The sequence below is a fragment of the Zonotrichia leucophrys genome, chromosome 6 (genome assembly GCF_028769735.1).
Source record: "Zonotrichia leucophrys gambelii isolate GWCS_2022_RI chromosome 6, RI_Zleu_2.0, whole genome shotgun sequence".
Classification (NCBI taxonomy): domain Eukaryota; kingdom Metazoa; phylum Chordata; class Aves; order Passeriformes; family Passerellidae; genus Zonotrichia; species Zonotrichia leucophrys.
In genome coordinates, this window is record NC_088176.1 from 11235645 (window position 1) to 11260193 (window position 24549).

Consider the following 24549-nt stretch of genomic DNA (forward strand, 5'->3'; position numbering starts at 1 on the left):
GATAGAAGCAAGTAAGAAAGGCAGAGAAGTAAGTGGTGGTGCAGGAGGTGAAAGAAAGCAGCTAGCCAGAAAAGCACAGCCATAGGAAAGTATCTGACTATAAAAAATAGACAAATGCAATTGGTGGTTAGTTCCTACCATGGCAATAGCAACAGGAGGAGCAGACCCACTGCAGTCAGGAAAACACAGTCCAGAGCAATGGCTGGTGCATGCTGTGTTGAAAGTGTTACCAGGTTCATGCACAAAAAACCCATTTAATTGCAGGATTCAAGGAAATGACTATATTGTCCGTGCTTGACCTCAATCCCACTCCACAGAGCTCAGAGCAAAGTCAAAACTGACCTTCAGAAGTTTCCGGAGCAAATCCATTCCTGCCATGTGCAGGTTTCCATCCCCTCTGATTTATGGAAGTCAGGCATATTTGTGAAACACATTATATGAAATTGCTAGAAGGAAAAAATAAGGAAAAAAATGGTTTGCTGGAGCCAACAAAGTTACAAAAAAGCCCTTACTGAATGGAGCTTTTCCTCTATGATGTCTTGTTTGAAGTTGGTCTCTGGAGGGCAAAAGTCTGTTAACAAAGTATTTTTTTGAAATGAAGATGAGGGAAACACATTTTAAAATATCCCAGATGGGAATAAAACCCTTTACTTCCAAGCATGTTGAAGATGAAGTGGGTCACTGTATGCTTTGATTCCCCAACTTGTGTCCCCTGTAATCACACAAAGTGTGAGTGCAGTAAATGCAGAGGCACCAGTCTACCCTGCTGATCCAGAATCCTGGCAATCTCTGGTTCTTGCCATGCAATAGGAAGATTTGCTCACTGAATGGCCTGAAACTGAACAGAGGAGGACAATTTCCAAACAATTTTGCACAAATTGACCACTAACCTTATTGTCTGCAGCAGCCCCAATACTACAGTTGAACCATGGTGAGTGAAGCAACCAAATTTTCACTTCATGTTCCATCTCCACTGGCTAGGGTGGCCTTGGGGCTCTGCAGATATGTTGGCAGGTTCCTAGGCTATCTATCAATCCATCCATTCCAAAATAACATAAAAAGGCTTTTAGTGTTACAGAAGGAGTGAGACTGCTGTTACCCAAGCTAAGGAGGTGACAGAGGTGAGGAAATCAGGAAGCCAGTCTCCCAAGGCATCCTGGTGAACAGGAAGCAGAGAAGGTTTTCTTCTAGTGTCTGAAATGATGACTCTCTTCTCTGGAGAAATTTTGAGAAATATCCTTAGGGTTGGGCTGTGCTTGAGACAACATTTCCACTGTTTAAGGAGGACAGGAAAAAACAGAGTGTCTGAAAGTCACACTTAAGTCAGTGTTAGAGATAGGGTCCACATGAAAGTTTTCTCCAATACCAAACCAGTTCCCTACCCACAAAGGCTTTTTGTGTGTAAAAGTTTTCCCACTTTCCAAGAATGCTGTGCTGAGAATCCAGGGCATTTTCCTTTAAATCTGTGTTCCCATGTGATTTATAGCCCAAAGACAAGCATTCCATTTGCTCCCCAAACTTTTCAGTGGTGCTTGGATCAAAAATTTTCAGGCTACATTAAAGTCTAAGGTATTGATTTATTTTCATGAATTCATTTTCCTTTTCCTTGTCACAGCTTTCACAGATTTATGAGGTTAAAGAGCATGAAGCTAATTAAATAATCTGACTGGTTGAACATCTGTTGAAACACAGTAATAACTTCTGAAGCCAACATTCCTGATGAGCTGTTAATTATTTAAAAACTAGAGGCAGGGTTTTACCATCTAAGAAAATCAAGAAACCAAAACTCTTCTGGGCTCAGTGTGAACCCTCAGCATTGCTTTAAAGTCTTTTACACCCACTTATACTCTTTGACACCCTTGAGTCCAGGTGTCCTTTTTGGGCTCTCCTACAGCCAGAGTTCGTAATGTAAGCCAGATGGTCTGTGGGGAAGGTCCAGCCCTGACTGCAGACTGTTGGTGTGCAGCAGCTACAAATGGAAATTAGGATTCAGATATGATGGAGTTAACTGCATGCAGCACCCACCTCAGCCCAAAACAGAAACTAATGCATGACCTTAAGTTAGTGGTTTAAGTCCAAGCAGCCACTTAAGTAAGGAACTTAAACCTTTTCTTCAGTTCCCTCTTGCTCTCCATCCCCACAGAGCATCCCTGGACTGACTTAGGAGTTCCCAAGCCCAGAACCTTCCACCAGACCGACGTGCAGGAATTTGGTTCTCAGCCTGGCATAGTCTGCCCCAGTTTGCTTAGACTTTGCATTGTCTTCACATCGTGTTCTCCAAATAGCTTTGTCAAAAATTCATCAGTGGAGCAAATAAATAAATAAGTTCAATTCCCTGCTACTACTCAGGATCACTTTATGTTTCAAGGCTGATGAAAGTGTTTTGAATTGACAAGTAATTTCAGCTGTTCTTAAATCCCCTCCTCTGCTGGTAAATTATAGGGGCTGTGGCGTGCTTGTGAGTGTTTGTGCAGAGTGAGGGTGTGCCCCAAGGCCTGCAGGAGTTAATGACAGATCCAGGGGGAAACTGCCCACTGAGGCCAACAGCATCTTCTCCAGGCTCCCCTGCACCAAAGCCACAGGAAAAAAGCCATGTGCTTGCCCTTTCTGCGACTTTTCCTTTTAGAAATGAACAAATTGTTCACACAGTAAATATTATCCATATTGTAAATTATTCATAGTCCCAAAGTGCAGTGGGTGAAAGTGGGGTTGAAGCTTGGCTTGTGCTGAGATTTTTCTGCATAACCTACAAAAGAAAGGGAAGTTTTAAACACACACAGACACAAACAAACAAAAAAAAAAAAAAAAAAAAAAAAAAAAAGAAGAAGAAAAAAGAAAAAGAAGAGGAAAGTCCCTCAGCATCTCATAGTTCAGCTCAGATCTCTAACAGCCTATAGACTGGAACTGACAGGAACATTTCAAGGTTAAAAAAAAATTAAAACCATAGTCTCACAGGTTTTGCTAACAGTATCTTAGGGTATTCCGAGTGTAGCTGATATTATTAGGCTACAAGGTTCAGAGCCACAAATGGATTTAGACTTTCAAACTTGCCTGCAATCAGCCTCACACCCTTCAGCACATGCATGCTGTGGAGAGCTCCTGAGGGAAGAGAAGCCTTTCTGTGTGGCATGATTTTGGTCTCAGTCTTTCTCCATCCTTGTGGACTCTCATGAGACCCAGAACCACTCTGGAATGAGGGGTGTGTACATGCTGGGGCACTGTAAGTGCACCCAAATGTTTCCAGATGTGGCAGCAGCAGATGCTCCCCAGGCTGACTTTGACTTATCTTGGTTGTCAGATTATCTCACATTTATTTTCACCACCCTTTGTACTCATTAAAATTTCTCTACTGTCCCTGGTTTCTCTGAGGGTCTCTTCAGGGAATGCTTATTTCAAAAAGACAAAGGCAGCTACACCCCTTTTCCTAGCCCAGACAATTGCTGTGGTCAGTTCTAGATGGTCCATTCACACAGCTCCTGTAAGGCTTGTCCTTGTCTCCCCTCCCAGCCAAGGATTTTAACTTGTTGCTTCACCCAGCATACAGACAAATTAATATCCATGAAGGAGGACTTTGTCCCATGAACTGAGAAATATTGCAGTGTTTTGTCATTCATCTTCCTTCTCTTTCCCCACTGACCTCTTTGGGTCCATTTTCCTTACAACCCACATCAGCAGCCACTCCTTTTTCACAGCAACCACCCAACCCATTGAATAAAATCACATGCAACCCTAAGCTGAGCTTTGAAATTGGCCAAAAAATTCTTCCTGAGCCCTCACTCACCCAACACTGCTTTGTCAGGATCCTCAGTGCTCAACACTGGGACTTCAATAGGGAATCACTTGCTTAAAGTTTGAATTCCAATGCTGAGCATCAGGATGTGGAAGCAGAGATGACTCCATCTTATATGGCCTGAATGTTCTACATCTCCTATTGATTCAGTGGATCCAGGCTGACACTTTAGAAACTTCCTGTGCTGAAGTCATTAAATGATTAACCAACCTTGTGCTTCTCACTGTGCCTTCTGGTCAGCCACAGGATCTCAGCCAGCCTGGTTCACCTCTCTTCTTCCTCACTCTGCTTCACATCTGGCTTCCAGTTCTTCTCTCCTTTTTGACTTTCAGGTTCAGGTAGCCAACACAAGATTTTAAAAACATACATCATCATAATATTTCTGTTTAATTAAACAAACATGCTACTCCTTCCTTCCAACTACATCCCTGTATGTGATTTTTTTATTAGTAGTAGCATTACAATCTCCCCTAAATTTTGGTCTGAAAACTGCTTGACATTCACAATAAGGCATTAAAAAGGATTTATTCCATCCTTGAAGTTTGCATGTAACTCCTCTTAATGTGAGAGCTCAAACTGGTGTAAATCAAGACTAAATTCACTGATACCAGGGGGCCTGAACAGGTAGAATCACCATAAAGCAATTGTAAAACAAATCTTTTGATATTTATCAATGGTAAAATCCCAACAACAACAGCACAATTGCCTTCTCCCTGCACAACTACATTTAAAGTACAGTCAATTGACCTACTAGTAATAATTTTTTTGAAATTCAGGAACAAATTATTATTATAATTTTTTGTTTTGTTTTGTTTTGCAAGGACAAATCTTTCTTTTCTGCTCTCTCACAGAAATTTATGAAACAGTTCCTAGTGAGCAATTGTTCTTTCCTCCATGACCCAAAATAAACTCATCTCCATGGTCTCATATAGAAACATCAGCAAATTTGTTTAATAAATGTTTCAGGGTCAAGGGAAAAATGTAGAGGTAAATATATTTAAAGGTTTTGAAAGCTTCATGGCAGCAGTCCAATACTGCTTTCCTTGCCTTTATTTGCTGGCTTTGGCAAAAAAAAAAAAAAAAAAAAAAAAAAAAAAAAAGAAAAATACAGGCCATAAAGCTTAGAAAAGTGATCAGTCTCTGGGTCTGGGGCTCCTGTCACCTGCCATTTCCCTGATGTAGCACCGTGATATACAACAGCAGAGCAGCACTCAAGTGATGTATTACAATAATATGTCAGTAATGCAATGGGGCTTTGATAGTCCTTAATAATCAGAGTACTTCAGTGGGGAGAGGGCCAAGGGAAGACCCAGCAGAAGGCAAAGTCAGCTAAGCAGAGCCTCAGCCTGTTGAAGTGTGTGAAAGTGAAACAAGACAGGGAGGAGCTGACTCCAGGAGCAGTTATGAGGCATTTTCCTGAGGAGCACCAATCCCCTGAAAGAGGGGTATTTGGCACGACCATGACAATTTCATAATGTAGTAAACAATGCTTACACTGCCCTTCATAAAGGGAATAAGAGGTCCATCCATCACAGAAAAACCAGCTGGATTTAGGCAAAGATTGAGCTACTGCTCATGTTTCTAGGCTATGAAGTTTAAGTGCCTGCACTTGACTCCACAGCTGCACTTAGCTGAGTTTCTGAACAGTTGAGCACTAGGTCTCAGTGGCAGCTTGTTAAGCCATGGCAATTTCATCCCTTGTGCTTGTCTGTCCATAACTTGTAGTTCAGGATCCCAAGAATACAAGTGTTACACTGTCATTGCTGTAAAGAGGGGCAAACACAAATATTTCAAAGGCTGAGAGTCCTTCTGTGATGCTGAAAGCATCTCCTGCATCACACTCAGGGATGGCCAACCCAGTCCTTCACTGCCTGACTTTCTCAGCTTTCTGACATAAAGGAAAACCAGAAACAACTGCAGTTTATGGACCTCAGACCTAAAGGAATGGAGGGAGAGTGGGGTGTGCATGCATGTGCATGGGTGGAGATGGCTGCTACATATCCAGAGACATATTTCCATGCTCTTTTCTGTTTTTCAACAGTCTCTTTTGCCAAGGAGTGAAGAAAAATTTTCTTTCTTTTCTTTTCTTTTTCCCATATAGGCACTTTACAGTCTCTTACAAGCTAAAATCAGACAGGTGAGAGCATGGGATTTATGGGGTTGTGCTTGTACAAGCAGAGTGTTCTCCCCTCCTATTCACCTCCAAGGCTCCAAAGAGAATCAGCCTGTAGAATGGAAAGGTAAGAAGATAATTATTTTTGCAGAGGAGCACTAAGAAGGAAGGAGAGCTAGCTGTTTTCTGTTTTATCTTAAAAGTCTTGCCTTAGAACATTTCTCTGTTGACACTCTATGTGCATGCATGACCCTGAACAACAGAGTTGGAGGCATAGATATGGCAAGGGAAATTCAGAAGAGAAAGAAGACTTAGCCAAGAGAAAATCTAAAAAGAACAAGGATTGAAAAAGCAGCCAGGGGTAACTCTGATGTACAAAAATACATTTATTTTCAACAATTTCAAAACCACTGCCTTTTTTTACAGTAGAAATATTCAAATGGAACAATAAAACCAAGAACAGTATATATATATGTATATATATGACTCATGCAGTTGTATTACTGTGTTCAATACAGGTATTGCAATTGTCTGTCTCATTTAATCCTTTGAAACCACGGTGGTGGTTTGGGTTTAATGCACTGTCCAACATCATCAGAAAGAATGTGAGGATTCTGGTTTGGTTCATTAGAGCTGGAATAGGTGTGGGAGCTGATTGAAGGGAAAGGGAGGAGAACAGAACACCAGGACATCTTTGTACATCTGTGAAACCAAAGTTTAGTCCAGAAGAAAATGCACACTTCCTACACATGCTCTCATTGATGGCAACTGTGTCTGAAACACTCTGTACCCCCCAGTCACTCTGGTCTCACCTCTGATCCTGCCAGGTTTAGGGTTAGGGCTCTTGAGTACTGGTTAAACTAAACAAAGGTTCATGGTTTATATCAGACTGTCAGCCACACAGAACCAGAAGCTGCATCTAGTCTCCAGACCTCATGCATTATTCCTAAATTACAGCTAATCCATCATGGGGGAAAGGCTGGCAGTGATAGAGGGCACTGACCCAGTCTCTTGCTCTCTGCCTCTCTCTCTTTCATTTCCTCTTTTTACATAATTACATTGTAGGAGCTATTTATGTTCCATTGATGCCATTGCCTATTTCCCTCATTACTCAGGTAAATAATAATCTACAGCTTCAAGGATTTCCACTACATTTCCCTCAGGGGTAAAACCTGCAGGGAAAAAAAAGCCCTGATGAAAACCCCAAGTTGTTATTTCCCAGCAAGCCAAATAAAAGTGGCCAATACTCCAGCCTGTGCTGACACTGCAGCTCAGTACTTCCAAAATGGTGAAGAGGGCTGGCTGCCCAGTCCAAGCCTTACACAGGTCCCATGGACAGGCAGGAATGCAGCAATGACCCTTCTTGGATTCTAAAGGAGCAGATTTCAGTGGTGAACCCAAGCTTTCTCCAGCTGCCATCGGCCGTGACTGTGCCCTAAAGGAGCGGGAGTGACCTGGCAAATGTGGTGCCATGCACACCCTGGGGATGCGCCTGGAGCCCACAGCCTGGTGCTGACAGGTGTGACAAACTGCACTGGGAGGCTGTGACACCCACCAAGTCCTGTGGAGAAGGAAGTTTGAGCAACCAAAAGAATCAGTCAGGCTTTTCTGACATACAGTTTTGGCTTCATGGATTTTTTGTCTTTGCTTTGTAGGATACTTTAGGATCATTTTGGATGGAAAATGTCTTTCTAGACAGATGTTTCTCCAAAACTGCCATTCAGAAATTTCTCAGCCTTCACTGAGATTAAATTTCTTTTTGAGAAGTGAATTTTTTTCCATTTTTTCAACACCTTACTCCCATTTTTTTCCTTCTTACTTTCTTCCATTTGAGATATTTAACAGCAATTTTTTAAAAGTGTAAAGGAATAAAATGTAAAAAAAAAAAAAGTGAAAAGAAATTAAGAAAAAGAATTGTGAAAACTTTAGTCCTCTGCCTTGTTAAAACGGCATGAGATGAAGCCCATAAAAAACCTATATAATTCCAAACAACAATGAAAATCATCACTTTGCCTCGTGGTTTATAAGGAAAAAAGTTAATACAGAAAATATTGAGTATTTTACATTCAGCCCTCTGCAGCAGCTCACCACAGCAGTACCTCAAATTCTAATGATCAGCAAAGACTGAGATCAGCCCACACTTCAGCTCAAAGCCCATGGGACCATTGTTTATGTACATCCCTCCCACCTCCACCTAAATGGGAAGCTATGGCCTTGTGCTAACACTTATCACAAGACTGGGCCATTACTGTAAACTACTGAGGAGTTTCAGTAGAACAGAGACAGTAATGCAACAGTTTATGCACTTGTGATGGATGGAAACCAAGGTTAAATAGAATAACACAGCCATTGCTCTTCACCTTGCATTAGAAACCAGAGCAGGAAAATGAGGGGGAAGACAGAAGAGAAATATTTTTAAATCAATAGAAAAAAAAAATCCACAAAACTGACTGAAATAAAACCTGAGAATATTTGGTTTTAGTACTTCTCAAGAAATAGTTTTTCCTTATTTTTTAGGTTTACAATTTTAATCTTGAAACACTTCCTGAGTTTTGCAAAATTGTGTTTAACCACTTTTCTCTCCACCTGCAGAGCCACCAGGATTTCTAACTTTGAAAGACATTCCAGCCCACTAACAGAGTAAACACGTGGCTGAGGCTGGTTTGTAGCCCACTGGCCTGTTGCAATGCAGAAAGACAGCAAGTAACACCCAAATTCCAGCCATCTCCTCATTTCAGCCCAGGTATATTCAAGGTCCTGTACCCAGTTCCTAAGAAATGATAACAAACATTGTCATCTGCTGTCATTTCTGCCTCCTGTTAGCACACAAAGACTAGAACATCTTCGCAGATGTGCCCCCAATCTTCCTTTCCCTCCTGCTGGGTCCTACAAGTCAATACTCTCCAGAATAAGGTTTATTTTTGACATCACCAACTCAAGAAAAATGGATAAAAAGTAACGCACCACTAAGTTAACCTCTTGCCTCAAAACTCCACCTCTTCATAGGGATATCCTCAGTTCAATGTAGTAAAAAATTTCTAAAGAGCTTTTTCAATACCTTTTTTTCATTAACCTCCCTGTTCTGACCAGAAAACACCAACCCACCATGCAGAAATCTCCACTCTGAGCTGGGAGCTGCCATTCTGCAGCACTCACAAGAACCTTTCACAGCTCATTAATGCAGGTCTGACCCTCCCCTGCCCTCTCCAAAGAGCAGTCCCTAATCACATGCACCATGTTCAGCCAAAATTTACTACTCTTACACATCCAAAATGGCACTTCACTTCATCAGCTGAGCTGCAAAAAGCATGACTTCTCCCTGGGAATAAAGCTACTGCAACCTGCCCCACTGTTGAGCTGAGGTTGTGCTGGGTATGCCAAGGCCACTGATATTTACCTACACAGAGATGGTGATAATATTTCGGGATTCTTTTCCTCATTTTCACTAACAGATGCCACTAAGATGATTCTCAGAAGTGGGCAAAAGTGACAAGGATGAACAGATGATAAACATCATTAAAATATTTATGACAGGTTCATAATCTGGCTGCTAATATCTTTTTCTGCTCCATCACAGGAAATGACACCATATATATATACATATATGTAAAAAAAGGCTTGCAGTTATACATAGAGAAATAAATTACTCTCTTTATAGAGAGCAGTGTCAGATTGAAATATGACAGACAACTGGAACACGCTTGGAACCAAAGTGTGACTCAAGTGCTCACCAGGGTCCCTGTTTGGCTGTACGTGGTGTGTGTGTGCACGTGGGCGTGCATGTGTGTGTGTGGTTCAGGTTTTCTTTTAAACATATCTTCTTTTACTAAACATTAAATTATTTCCCAAGAAATAAAAAGCTATGTACATTGTAATTATCTACAGTAGGCCTTCGGCATCCTCGCTATTCACATGCACAGGGGTCGGGCTGCATTCATAAACTCAGGCTCGCTCCTCCTCTGCTTGTGGTGCTGTCCCCTCCAGCCAGTCTGTGGTCCAAGGAGCACTGATGTGTGGGTTTGCTCTGATTTGGTCTTTTCCTTTCTCAGCAGTCGACAGTGCCAGAGGGTGACTGAAATTAAAAGCAATTAAAAGAGGCAAGATCCTACAAAAAGCTGAGACATGCATGTCACTGGGAAGCGAGGGATGTTGGCATGTTGCAGAGCCTGGTCCAACAACCCAGTCTGAACCCTCTGGCTGGATGAAGCAGCTGATTCATGACTTATTCTGGAAAGGGCTGAAAAGGGACAATTTACTTACAACATGTTGCCTTAGGTACGACATCTATCTGTTGGATTTGAATACTTAATTCCCATTCTGTATGTAACAGGAAGCTGGCATTCAAATCTCATTGCACACTTGACTCATTCTTTGCTTTTTATTTCTAATCTGATGTGTATTCTCTAAATATGAAGAACCTCTGCTATTTATGAATGCAGCCCTGGTAAACACAAAAAGCCCACCCCATTCCCTCCCAAATTATAATAATGACATATAACTCTTTCTTTTTTCATAATAATAATAATAATTATAACAATAATAATTACAAATAAAAATTCAGAAATGCTGTAGACCAAGTGGATTCTCAGTATTAAACACTAGTGCAGTTGGGGATTTCCTTTGTGCTTTCACTGTTGGCAATTGTTGAGATGCTTCCTGTGGAGGAGAAAATGGAGAAGAGAATCAGTGCAGTGGCTTCAACAGTTCGGTCTATATTGCTTCTCACTCTTTAGCATGTCGTAGTGTAAGTGTAAAGACAGAAAAGATTCACATTCTTTTATGTATTTGCAATAAGCAGGGAGCATGCAGAAAACTCAATTACTACAGCTCAGCTGACCAGCAGTAAACTCATTAAGCTATTAGGGACATATTTGCTTGTAATCACAGCACACCAACAGTGAGAGCCTGGCTCAGCTGGTTCTTCTGAGGGTGCAGAGAATTTGGCACTCCTCCACAAGAGAGCCAGGGTCATGAGCAGGAATAGGTGTGAGCCACAGCCATTACTAACTTCTTTATACCTACTGCTGGAGCCTACCTACTACAGGTTCCTACCCTGGGAAAAGCTGAAAATCTGTAAGAGAAACTCCATTATCCTGCTGCTGAGAGAGATTTACTCCCTATCCCTAGCCCTCAGGGCTCTACTTGTACCCAGGGTCACAGGCACTGCCTCTCCTAATACCCAAAACACCAAAATCTTCACCCAGACTGTGGAACAGAACGCAGCTGAGGGTTGTCTCTCACCCATCACTCGTGTGTCCAGCTCTTTGTCCATCAGCTCCTCAGGGTCTGTGAACTCACTCAGGGTGATTTTGGGGGCATTTTCACTTTGGCTGACAGAGCCAATCATTTCCTGTTCCTTGTCATGCTGAACTTGGGCATAGATGTTAATCCAAGGGATTTTCCTGCACAGGAAAGGAAAATGAGAGGTTGTGGTTTGTAACACAGGGATCCTCAGCATGTCATTTATTAGTGAGACAAACTAAGCCCAGACCAACCCCAGAAATGCAACACTGGCAGTGATGCAAAGTATGAGCTCTCAGAAAGGTGAAAGTACCACACAGAGGTTCATCTCTGAAAGTGCCCTTAGCATCCACTAATTCCAATACCAGCCAAAGGTACTCCAAATCTCAGGCCATTGTTTTCACATCATGTGCACAAAGTCTCCCTCAGCTGCAAACTTCAATGTTCTGCCCTTTTAAATGAGAAATCATGCACACAGTGGACACTGTGCTCAGCTCAGACAGCAGCAATTAACTAAGTACAATCAGCTGCAATTGTCAGCTCTCTCAGTATTTATTATATGATCAGGGTTGCATTGGAAACCAAAAGTAAAAATCAATTTGGCACTAGTATGAACTGAGCAAAAAAAGTGCTGGGCTTGTTGCTGCTGACAGGCCCACACTTGACTCAGAAGAAATTGCCACATCTGAAAGAGTTATAAAGAATTGCTCCTGCCTCAGAGTCAGGAAGGATTTGGACCTCATAACACCCATCCAAAGTCTATTTGTTACCATTCCATTGCAAAAACCAGTTTGTCATGCTATGGATCATGCAAGTTTGTAGGGACTTATTTTTCCTTGCTGCACAGGAAGCCAAGGAAGTGAAGGGATTATTTCTTCCTCCTTCTCCCAAAGTTACCTTGGCCTGCTAGAATGATATCCTTGAGAGTCAGTCAGGTAGACAGATTATACAGGCCTAGACAGACAGGTAGTAATCCCTGGAGGAATGCAAGTTTAAATGAGAGAGCTGAAAAGGAATGTGTTAAGCATCGTGGGGTTTGCCAGGATTATCTGCATTGCCTGTTGGAAGTTGACTGTTTTTCCTAATGCTCTTAGAAAGTCATCCTGCCACGCAGTTCACACTGCTCCAAAAAGGAAAATTTGGAGAATATTTTGAGTTCCTTAAAGCACATAGGAGTAAGAGAGAAAGAAAACATGTTCAAAAGAAGTAATATAAAATTCCATATCTTTATGCTGATCTATCTGCTGTTGGATACGTCAGAGACTAAAAACAGTGGAAATTGCCTCAGCTCTCATGAATTCAATGGATCTATGCTGATTTTACTCCAGTGAAGTTCTGGCCTCAACCAACTTGTGCTATTGGCTTGATTTAGCAATCTGTTCTTAACCAGCATCAAGCCAGGACACATTTGGGATGTTTAGCAGCAGATGATAAATCTCATGATCTTCTCCCTTTCTCCTACCTTCTAATGTTTAAATATGCCGTAAATGCCACCAGAAGACATAGGAACTCCACAGGAAATGAGTGAGAACTAATGCATTCCCATAGGATCCAAGCGCCCAGAACTTGTCTGGAGATGTATAGAGACAGGATAACATGCCTGGAGATACTGGGAGATTTAGTTCTACTTTCAAACAGTGCAATAGCAGAGCAGTGATCATCTCTGAACTTCGCGTGGAAAGGTGAGAAAAGCTCTTTAGAATAGTGAGGTAGAGAGCCAAGGTACTTCAGAGAGTTAGGGAAAAAAGAAAGTGAGATGGCTTACATATGTGAATGCATACCCAAATCCTAATCCTGCTGTGCCTGCCAGCACAGACACAGGTGGCCACAAGCACATCACTCTGAGCACACACAAGCACACAGTCCTTCCCTGCTGTCCCAGAACACACACCTGGACTGCCCCGCAGCCCCACCACTGCTCAGCACTCATACACACACACAGTATTAACTGATATATGCTCAATCTTCCAGAAAAAAACCAACATTTTTACAGATTATTTCCATACTTTTCCCTTCTTCCTTCCTTTTCCACTGGGACCTCCTCAATAAGCATCTCTCTGGCAGCAGAGTTTAACATGCCTGCTGAGTCTATAAATTGATGGACTGGTAATAAGGAGTCTGTGTGCAAACCAGCAAAGCACCAAATCTATGAATTTGTAGAATTAAAAAAATCATGTCAGCCTATGCTCTCCCATAACCTTTCCCTGTAAGCAGAAGTTCGTATTCACGCTGAGACAACCATTAATCAGAGGTACATGTGGCTAATGGACTTCTGCATCACTCAGAGCCACAGGAAAGCTTTTGGGTTTGCTCCCCTTTTTCCATTAGGAATCATTGTATGCTTTCACTTCTGCTCCATTGAGCCAGGGGTTTCAGAGAGAGCTGAGAAGTTGCTTTCTTTTCTGAAAAATTAAGTTGAGAACACTCTGTGTATATGACTTATCCTAAACTTTGTCAATTTGATCTGTGTTTTTCCCCTTTGGGACAGAGAGATAAGAGGAGACAGCCAGCTAATAAGATTTTGGACTAAGCGAAACTGATGCTTTGACCACCTTCCTCTTTACTCCCAATTTGTCATATAATCAACTTTCAGACAGATTTTAACAAGGCAGGGTCTCCATAGCCCTAGAGCATAATAGAAGGCTGATGGCTGCTATACTCAAAGCTCAGGGTGCTTAAGTAGTACAAGAGTCAGTTTTATGAGCTGTAGTAGCAGAAAATGACCCAGAGAATGCCAGAGCAAAATGCATTAACAAGCTCTCACTGTTCTCTGGTAGCTGGAATATAAAGACCCTTCTTTAACTGCTAGTGGTAACCACAGCAATGGTAACTGCTGACCACAGGGCCAAGAACGTCAGGCCAAACCTAGGAAACCATCTCACCAAGGCACAAGGGAAAGCATGTCTTACTCAGGGCTGTACCTACAGCTTGTCACATCTCCCAGGAAGATTTCTTTCCTTTCCTCATCCTGCATCTGGGTGTGACAGTAATCACCAGCTGCCTCCCCAGCACACTATTAAATCAGTGCCTTAAACAAATCACATTCTCTTGGGTAGCTGTAGTCACCTCACAGAAGCAGAGAGGGGACTTCAGGCTGCAAAAGGAGGTTGTGCTGAAGGCCTTGAAATCTGCCTCTGAGCAGAGTCACACAAATGCTTTCCCTGGAAATTGTCCTGGGCCACTGAAATCAGTGGGAGCTTGATAACAGCAGTGTGCACAGGATCAAGCACTACAAGGAGTGCCACTCACTGATTAGGACAATGGTTAATGCAAGATGTTAGCAAGGAGGGAAATTTTAACCCTGGAGATTAGGATAGATGCCTGTTTTATCATATAAGTTAATTTTGAATAATGTTTGCATCCCACTAACATCCTTAGAGAATACTAGCCTCGTGCTGGGGAGTAGAAAAGCTGGAGAAAGCAACATTTAGTTGGAATCTGGACAGGAAAAGCTCTAGTTTTTCATTTAAAGGAACTACTGTGTCCAGAAAGTTTTATTTATTTAATTTTAAGCCAGACTTGGCATACGTTTCTAACACAATATTTTGCCACTGGTCAGGGTCCAGGCACACAGACCATTTTATACTGTAAGTACTGTACTGAATGCAAAGTTCCTCCTAAGGAGCTCCATCTGCCTAAAATATATCTTCATAAAGCAGGCCTTCAGCAAACAGGCCATTCTTATCACATATTTTGCTTCACAGCTTGCAGCAGCCAAGTGCCACGGGCCAGACCTGGTCCTGCCTGCTGCCTGGAAGCAAAAGGTTTATATTAACATCTGTCAAGGTAAATCTCAGCACACATTCCCAAAGGCATTTTGGTGCTTTACACAAATTTTTCTGGCTTTGAGTCTCCCACCTTTAACATAAACACACCTGTTCCTCTGCAAGATTAACCTATTCACTTTAAAATATACAAATGAGATGCTGCTGCTCTAAGACAGCTGGGCAGGTGGGTATAGACTGTGTGGAGTCATCCATCATGTGGTTTTTGACTAAGCTTGCTTTGTGTATCTCAGTGAGCACAAAGGTTCCCATTTCTGGTCTGTGGTTTAAATACATCTGCTGAAGCAGAAGATGATTTCTGAGCTCTTGGTGAAGTTTTGGAGCACCAGCTTTGTGGCGAAACAGCAGTAGATGGTTTCCTCTCTAAGTATCAGAAATAGGGAGCTACATTCATTGAAGCCTGATGCCCAGCACAGTTCACTCCTCATTTGCAATGCAGGCACAGCTCTGCACAGATTTCTTGTAAAACACCCAGAGTCTCTTCCTCCCATCCCAAAGTTTTTCAACTTACCTCTTGAATTTGTAGATTAAAAAAACAGCCAAGCCCACAAAGACCACTGACAACAACATCAGCATCGCTGAACTGCTGTGCCCTGAGCTGGAATCCACAAGTGGTGCTGCAGGAGGAAAGACAAAGCATCACACTCGAGGGATATTACAAGGAAACACATTAAGTACCAAGGGGTGAGCTCAACTCTGTCTTTGTCACATCTGCTTTATCACTACTGCATGGTGCATGCTGGTTTTGGCAAGACCAATCAGTAGGAAACAAATTGGTTCTCTTGTCCTTCAGAAGTCAAGGCCCTTTTTCAAGACAGGGCAGTCTAACATCTCTGGGTGAAAAGGCACAGCAAGCCATGCTCAGCTGAATGCCCAATCACTCCTGTGTTAACACTCTGGGCTATTACTTTTCAGGTTTTTCCAGGTACTAGAGTGGAAATGAATTTTATGAAGCATGGCTTAATACACATCTATTCCCCTTCAGAGAAGATACCTTAGAGCATCAATGAACAGCACAACAGCACAATTCCCATCTTCCAGGGATATTCATCTATCTCATATGTGACAGGGATCTACCCTTGTGACAAGCCTCAAGGTCCATACTTTTACAGGACCTTAGAGACTTTTAAATTGAGTCAGTTTCATAATGTGGAGGAGCCCAAAGCAATAATCCTGAATTCAATCACACAATACATTATGTAGTTTGGAGAATTTGATCCTTGACATTTTGGCTGGCTAAATACAGTATATTCCTATACCTTGTTTATGCAGCTATTCCAAGAGCTCATCAGAGCACACCATCTTAATGGCCTGAATACTGTGCTGAGATCAAGTGTCTGATGAGAAGTCTCTAATGATGCACAAATGATTATAAGTAGCAGCTGAGTGTTACTCATTTTGCATAAATATTTGGCTTTGGTGGTTTACTACTCTCTATTTTTCCGTCACCCTGAAGATAGGGACAAAGTCATGCAAATAGAGACAGTTCTGATTTCACTGTCGAATGTCCACACCTAACAGTTTGATCCTGCCAGTATTCTGCTGCTAATACTTCTAACTCTTTTGTGATAAAGACTGTCACTTCATCCAAGTCAAAATATTATAGAAATGGTCATGAAACAAATGCAGCACCTGCACTGGAGAGGGGGAAAGAATAGCTGCAAATGTAATTTAAATGTAGTGCCTTGCTAGAACCAAGCCAGATTCTTGAGAATTCCAGCCACTTGGAGACCTCAGATATTGTATCACATTCCCAGTTTTGCAAATTAATCCATTTCAGGCTACTCCTATTAGCATCTGACTAACATTCCAAAGGAGCAGTCAGAGAGTGAAGGTAGAAAGTGACCTTACCTGTAGGAAAGGTCATGAGCCTTGATTTAGCCCAGCTCTTGGCTCTCTGAGAAGAAGCTGAAGTATGTTATTGTGGGGTATGAATACCAGTCTTTCACAGAGGCTATCAGCAAGGGCACTTGCACAAGATCCCACATTTCAGACAATTGCAAGGATAGTCATAAAAAGTAAGGGCAAAAATAAATCCATCACCTTTTTTGTAACCATCACTGTTTGTAACCATCAATAGCTGAGACCTTCACACTAGGCTGGTTTTAAAGTAAAGGGATTGACAAAGCTTAAGTGGACTGTTTGTTACGTTGTGCAAAATGGAGATTGGTAGCAATTTAAGTAAGTTCTAATTTTTGGAAATCAAATTTCAGGAACTTATTTCCTGTAAGAGGCCTCAATCTATTCCTGAGTGCTTTGCCCCTCTAAAGCCTCCTAGCTAGTCATAACAGTAACAAGCACTTTGCTATAAGGATTTGATCCAACATCCATGAAAGTTAGTAATATCCCACTGAATTCCACAGGTGCTCAATAAGGACTTAATAGAACACCATTCACCTGGTTTTCTAAAACACTTAAAAAACACCAATGCTCTTGTTAATTAAGCCACAGGGAACTCTTACAAGGTACCTTTTATACTTGTACAAACTGGAGCATGAAGATGCCCCTGATGGGTTGGTTTTAACACTTCCTGCTTCTACCAAAATGTCTCAATGGGCACATATCCCAGTGCCACATGCCAGACTGTGAGTGCTCTGATGTAAGCTGATTCTCCTGGAGTTGTCTGAAGCCTCAGGAGAACCACAGCTGTGCCTTTGACTCCACACTCACCTAATGTTAACTGAGTGACATACACAACCACTTCAACTCCAGGCTTCAGTTCAAACTGGACCAGGTTCTGGTTGAGAGCATTAAAAAGGATTTCCACCACCTGACGAAATAAGAAGAGACACAACAGTTAAAGTATAGAAGATTGCAAAGTCTGGAGAACATTCAGGAATACACGAAGGCTGTGAGTAGTGGCTGCCATCTCTTACTGGCTTCAGAAGGGCCTGAGGAAGTGGAGAGAAATGCACTTTGTGTGCTTTGGGTGGAGCTGGGTGTCATTGCATGTAAGCCTCCCTTACAGAACTCCTGAGACTCTCAATGCATGTTATTATATCTCTCCTGGGAAGCAAACCTAGAAGGTTTGCAATTTTGTTTTTCTTTTCAGGGGGCTATGAGAAGGGGGAAAATAACTAAGGACCTTTTGACCTTCCACAATATCCTTTGAGTTCAATCAAATGCATTTGGAAATCACTGGTATACTGGTCTTTCATTGGTGGATAATGAAACTAAATAAGCAGTCCAGACCTACATTTCTTTCTTCCCAATGATTCTGTCATGAAGCTTCTATTTAAATAGGTTATTGGGGATGAGACAATCCAGTTTAGGTCAATGGAAAATTTGCCATATTTGTCCTTCACTTAGAAAAGGGGCTTTGGACTGGATATACTGGAATTGCTGCACTGGGAGATCAGCAGCCCAGCTGTGATGTGTTATTTGGTTGCCCCAGAGCACATACTCAGCCCATCAGCCCAGAGCCTCAGTTTGTTAATGCCTGATCTCCATAGAGTAGTTCTGATGGACAGGGCCCAGCTAATGAGCAGTTCTAATGACCTACTCTCCAGGCAGAGCTCCTCAAGCAGAAGGCAACAACAAGTGCCAAAGTACAACTGAGTAGCCTGTCAACTAAAATTAGAGCACTAGAGCTTTAGGTCTCATAGTCAATTAGTCAGAAAGCTAATCAAGATGTCAGCATAACACTGATACATGAAACATTGACACAGCAGCTTGTTCAGAAGAAGTTTTAATAACTGTAGACCCTACTGGACAAGACAGGAATTACTCCAAGACCATCCCTCCAAAAAGCCTTTCAAACTTTCCCACATTAATGCATCTTTCCTGCACACTGACCACCATAAATTTAAGAGAGCAGCTTTGATGACTTCCCAGGACAAAGGAACTACTCTGCAGGGACTGACTTTACTCAGTGGGTGACAAGAACTTCCACTAAATTCACCAGTCCTCTAAATAATTTAATGTTTGATCCAAACTTACAAGAGTTACTTGGCAATGGGCTCACACATAGTTTGCACACTGTAAAAATACTGCATACAAGAACATTAGCTAGAGCCAAGCAGCCTTTCCAGCAGTACTTCACTCCTTTGCCTTTATAGAGCTGATTTAATCACTTGGTAATTCTAACATGAGAGCTCCAGCAGCCTAGTGCTGTTGTTCTTTCCTTGCCTGCATATCACTGTTGCAATACATCACTGTAATTACCTATTTATCTAAATGGATGGATATTGTAACTTCCAAATATAGTTTGCACAGGCAGTTCAGTGCTGCAGAAGAAAAAAAAAGAGTTCTTGTTGTGGTGATCTATGAGCTGAAGTGTCTGATTTATTTTTAGTAAACCTCAGTATATTATCTTGCTGCTTTGGCCTCCCTTTATTAGCATTCCTCCAGGGAGCAGAGGGAGTACATATTCAAGGTTCCTTTCGCCATAACTACTGTAAAAAGGACACTCCACTGATTTAGGAAGAATCTCTGCTAGAGGTAGACTGTGACATATCTCAGTGAGGTATTGGAAAATCCTGGCTTTCCTCTGAAAATCATTTTCTTTAATGCCATAAACTATGCTGCCACAGTCCCAGATGCATCCATTTCCACCACACTTATTGTAAGTACTTCCAGTGCTGTGCAGCTTCAGGGGCCCATCTGCAAATAATACGACAGGAATAAATGTTCCATGAATCCTTCTCTCCTTACTTGCTCCAGATCAGCCTCACTGCTTTTCCTCCTCTCTGTTGTGTTTTTGTGGGGCAGTATGAAGAGTTCAGCAGAAGTAGGCAGCCCAGGGAACAGAGCTACCAGGATCTGTTCATCAGGAATACCAGTCACCTAGAAGAAAGTAAAAAGAGGTCTCTAGCTGCTATTTTGTTACTTATGTTTCCACTGGCTTTCAGAAATGGTGTTCCCATCAAATTGTTATTTTCCAGTTCCACTGTAAGTGTTGTGGTCCTAATGAGCTGTTCTGCCGATTTGGCGGGTCAGAAACGGAGCTTCTACTAAAGGTGCACTCTACTTCCTTTCTAGAAGTGAATGTAAACTTAATAACACCCCTGGGCCCAAAGACCTCAACCCAAAGTCCAAACCTAGCATGTCTCCAGATCTGAATGTTCTACATAGTCCTCCTTGCTGCAAAAGAATAACTGACCCAAAGTCAGATCCAGAGAGTTTGCCTCAGAGCAACCACTGGTAAATGTGCAGCTAACAGGGACAATATGAAGGAAAGTGCCTGCAATCACCTTCTGCTATCAGGTTACAGGGATCCACGTTGGCCATACATGAACAGCAATGTCCCCAGAGAGAGAATTCACTCCTGGGGCTGACCAGGAGGGCTATTCTGGGAGCTGCTCACTTTGCACAGCTGCCTTCAGCAAGACCTACCCACTGAGGCTGCTTCCCTCTCCTCCCAAACCCAAGCCATGCATCCTCAGCAGGGCAGGAATCCTCCTTCCCTCAGAAATGCTCTGCTGCCTGAGGTTCATTAGCTCCATCAGCTCTCTGGTCCTGTCCCACCTCAAACCCCATGGCCTTACTGCAGAGTTGAAATGTCCCAGTGGGGCAGCCCATTCACAGTTACAAGCTAATTAATTTTTTTTTTTTTTAATTCTGAAAGCTTGATTCTTTTACTAAAGTAATGGGGAAGAACAATTAAAAAAAAAATAAACTTAGCATTTTTTCAGGATGGAAAAACAACCAAGGAAACTCTTACAACCTGTGAATTTTGAGTGGGCTGCAGATGAGAAAAGCTGAGCAGGAATGTACTTTCCCAGTAAAAATAATCAGCCTCCATTTCTAACAGCTGTAGCTAAAGCAAAGAAACCCCAATGAAATACATTTTTGGCAGAATGCCAAGTCCACAAAAGCTTGTCTAAATCTAGCTCCTAATTTCACACAAAACTAAAGTCCCTGACTATTTGATATCATAAGTTATTCTGTCCCCTTTCCTGAAAGAACATGAGTACTAGTTTACATATTCTAATTAATCCCAAAGGAAGATACAGTACCTTCTAACTACGGAAGTTTCTCTTTATCCTGTATTTTATAGGTAGGTTTATTTTCCTTTTGAATCCTCATTTTTTGCCCCAGTTGGAAAGTGAGTAGAGCTTCAAAATGTTCACCAGTTGCTACACTTAACTGCATGTGAAACTCCTGACTATCAGGAAAAGATAAAAACATCTTCCTCGTGTATCCAGAATACTACAATGTCTGTCTTCTGGGATGAAGTGGATCAGCTGTTTAACAACACTCACTAACACTAACCAAATGTTTGGAATAGAAAACAGTACAAACTGTCATATCAACTTGGAAAAATAAGGATAATAATGATAGTATTACAATCTAGAATTTGCAAAATCCTCAGAGATGTTAAAAGCTGAAAAGCACACAGCAATATTAATAAAAGCAATTGTAATATTTCCACAAAATCAGCAATACAGATTGGCTCTGTAAAAGGATCCAGCATATTAAGAAGCTTTTTATTGATTTTTAATGACAGTGCCATCACTGCTGTGCTTACCCATTATTTTAAGCTAGCATGTCAAAAAAGTGCATATTTTAACAGCCTAGTCAATGTTAGTACAGACAAGGAAACAGATGCTCACCTGTGCTAATGCTCTCTTGATGACTTTGCCAACATCTTGTCTCCATTCAGGGATGTCAGGGTTATGGTAATCCAAGTTGGGAGAAAATGACAGGAGCTGAGATTGGAAATATTCTGGAATAGAGAAAGTATTTATGAGAAGGTTAAATGGGCAGTGTTTAGGGTACAGACAAGGGTGCAGAAGACCACAGGAGGACCATAACTATCTTAAAGCAAGAGAGTGAGAAAAGGCTGAAGGAAGAAAAAGGCTGGCTAACACTAAGCAGGACAGAGAGCTCTCAAGGAAAGAATGCTTATAGTGGTACTTATAAAGGATGTTTTGATCTGTTGCCAATTTCTGGCTTTCCCCAGAGAAAAAGAAGTGAGAATGAGAGAGGTGAGAGGATCCTTCATGAAGCCTTTGGGCTTTGTAATTTTGCCACTCAACTTCTTCAGATTCTGCTCACAAGAAGGTAAAAAGGTTGATCAGCAAATAAGGCAGCACCTGGCTGAAATTTGGAAGGCCTGTCTGTGCAATTGCAGAGTGAACAATTGCTGTAAGTTATGTTTTCTGTTTACTCTCCTGGAGGGAAACCAGGAGTGGTTGATTCCCCAACAAAGGAGAATCTAGTGGTGGTAATGACTGGCTCATCAACCAATGGCTATTGACAAAACACTTTGAAGTTCTGTCCTGAATGAATGATTGCTGGGAGGAAGAAAAGCTTCCTAGATTTAAAATACAGATTTTAATTTTTCTCCAATTCCAACTCTCCCTGCTGGTCTCGCCAAAGACCAAGTCTGGAGTACTTATGGCAGCGGTGCACAAGGGATTTGGGTCAGTGGGAGGCAAACATCCAGGATGGGAACCACACTCTTAAGAAAGTTCTCAGAGTAAATGATTCTCCTTTCTGATTCTGGAGATGTTCTGTGCCTCACCTTGACGCAACTGATCTCAGACACTTCAAATAAGTACCATTAATCATTTGAAAGAAGGCACTAGTTTTAGATCAAGATAAACCTGCCAGAGTATAAATGAGGAAATCCACAGAAAAGCAGGGATGTGCCAGCACACCATTTATGTGGCATCTTTTGTAAGAACTGTTCTTTCTTTTTAGATGGCGCAATATATTTTTAAATAAAACAAGTATCAAAGAGGACAGGGAAAGTCTCTGAGGCTCTGGAGGTTTAACCCAAAGTCAGATATATCAAGTCTTTTACTTCTGACCCCTTAGTACCATGTCCACTTTATTCTTTGAGCAAATTCTTTTCTGTTAATTAATCTCAAATTAAGGATATACCTGAATAAATCTCCTCCACTGATAACACCAGAGCCTAGATTATGGCCTGGACACATGATCACTTGACTAGGACACAGATTAGGATACAAGTTTATCAGAGGACATGTTTGCTAAAGGCATCACTTGTTTATGTATTCAGACTTCAACTCATCATCAGACTGAAGGGCTGGAAGGACTCCTTCCTTAGACCAGGTCAGTCTGCAGCACAACACTGGATAGGACTATTTGGACTGGATCCAAGTGGGTTAATTGTTTTTTAATAGAACCCAAAACTCTGGATCTTCTAAACAGAATGGCAAAATTTCTTCCAAGATGTTTAAAAACAGAGTGAGGAGCTCTCTGTGGGACCTACTGGGGCTAAAGATCAAGATCACCTGTGGGTATCACTCTCAAACATATTTGATTCAGGTTTATTCCAGAAACTAGTGAAAGGATGGACATTTCCAAGAAGTAAACACTGCATTTTACAGTGCTCAAAATTATGGAGTAGAAGGTTCCTAATATTTGATAACAGCAAGTCAAATTATTACTAAATCACATTAACAAATTATTAAAGACTATTGAATTTCATGGCCAGACAATCAATAAATATCAACTTAGCTGCTGTTAAATCTGAGTATACAGTGGGACATTTATTTGTATTTAATTAGTGAAATAAGACACACACAGAGCAACTACACAGTGCTGAGCTTCAAAGTAGCCCAGTTATTTGAAACCCAGGTTTCTCAATAAAACTTGAAGTCCAAACAAAAGCTCGTTCTCAAATGCTGAATGCCAAAAACTGGATAAGGAAAACAAAGACTGGGCCAAGGTGGAAATTGTTCTAGAAGTCCTGGTCAAAGCTGCTGAGAGAGATCTTTCACCCAGGATTTATCAAGCCCCAAAGAGGGTAAGCTCTGCTGTCTGTCCAAGGGTGCTTTTTGAAGCCTGTGACACGCAGATGTGGCAAGAATAACAATACCCTTGGGCAAGTCCACTCAGACCTCCAGCTATGAGAGGAAAGATGGGCCATGATACCAACAACAGAGTAATTTCTGTTCTCTTCTCCAGAGCCCTCCTGACCCCTGTCATTTGTACATATAGATAGAGACACCAGTTGTATTCAGATCACCCTAATCATGTGCTGTGATTATTTCTTTCCACAGCTGGGAAGATGAAGGAAGGCAGCCTGTTTTTTATTTCTGGCAGTTCCCTGTCTGGGTGTACAAACAGATCAACAGGCACAGGAGACACCAGCCACCTTTTTAATGCTGAGGTTATAATTTTGGTTAGCTGCCCCATTCTATTCACTTCTGATTTTGTCATCATGACACATCTGAGCTACTCTGTCATCAGAGGTTCCTCCAGGCACTATCAAGTTCCTGGAGCTCATTCTGGATGAGCAATGACAGTCTGCCCTTCACCCCTGAGGTGTGACTGCAGAAGGCTGAGGTACCATGCACTGCGATCTCCTTGGTGTCCTGGATGAGGCTGCTGCCCCCAGCAACCTGCACGGTGACAGTGTTCATCCCCTCCACAGTGAACGTGTACGAGATGCTGCTCTCCAAGGTGATGAGGGGCTGGAGGAGGCAAACACAAAGGACAAAATCAGGGTGAGATTAACACAGGATCACAAGATGCACCTGATTTATCCACCAGGCAACACTGGCCCTGCTCCTTGATACAGGTGTGGTGCTGCCAGATTGCATATCCTGCTAAGGCCCAAACACCATCCTATGAGCAGTGTCCCACAGGCAGAGGTTTCTCTCATTTCAGTAAATGTTTCCTGAAATATTCTTCTATTGAACTGC

The 24549-nt window shown here is 41.9% G+C and overlaps 1 protein-coding gene across 1 annotated transcript in view; it reads right to left on the bottom strand.

The window, feature by feature from the left end:
• Positions 1-6269: 6269 nt before the first annotated feature.
• SORCS3 (sortilin related VPS10 domain containing receptor 3) overlaps positions 6270-24549 on the bottom strand; it is a 263805-nt gene continuing 245525 nt past the window's right edge. The window contains exons 21-27 of the mRNA XM_064716259.1: positions 24195-24318; positions 21484-21596; positions 19583-19714; positions 17600-17699; positions 15441-15546; positions 11145-11305; positions 6270-10559 (exon numbers count right to left, since the gene is read on the bottom strand). Of these exons, the coding sequence (XP_064572329.1) occupies positions 10495-10559; positions 11145-11305; positions 15441-15546; positions 17600-17699; positions 19583-19714; positions 21484-21596; positions 24195-24318 (801 nt within the window). The 3' untranslated portion in view covers positions 6270-10494. The remainder of the gene's footprint in view (positions 10560-11144; positions 11306-15440; positions 15547-17599; positions 17700-19582; positions 19715-21483; positions 21597-24194; positions 24319-24549) is intronic.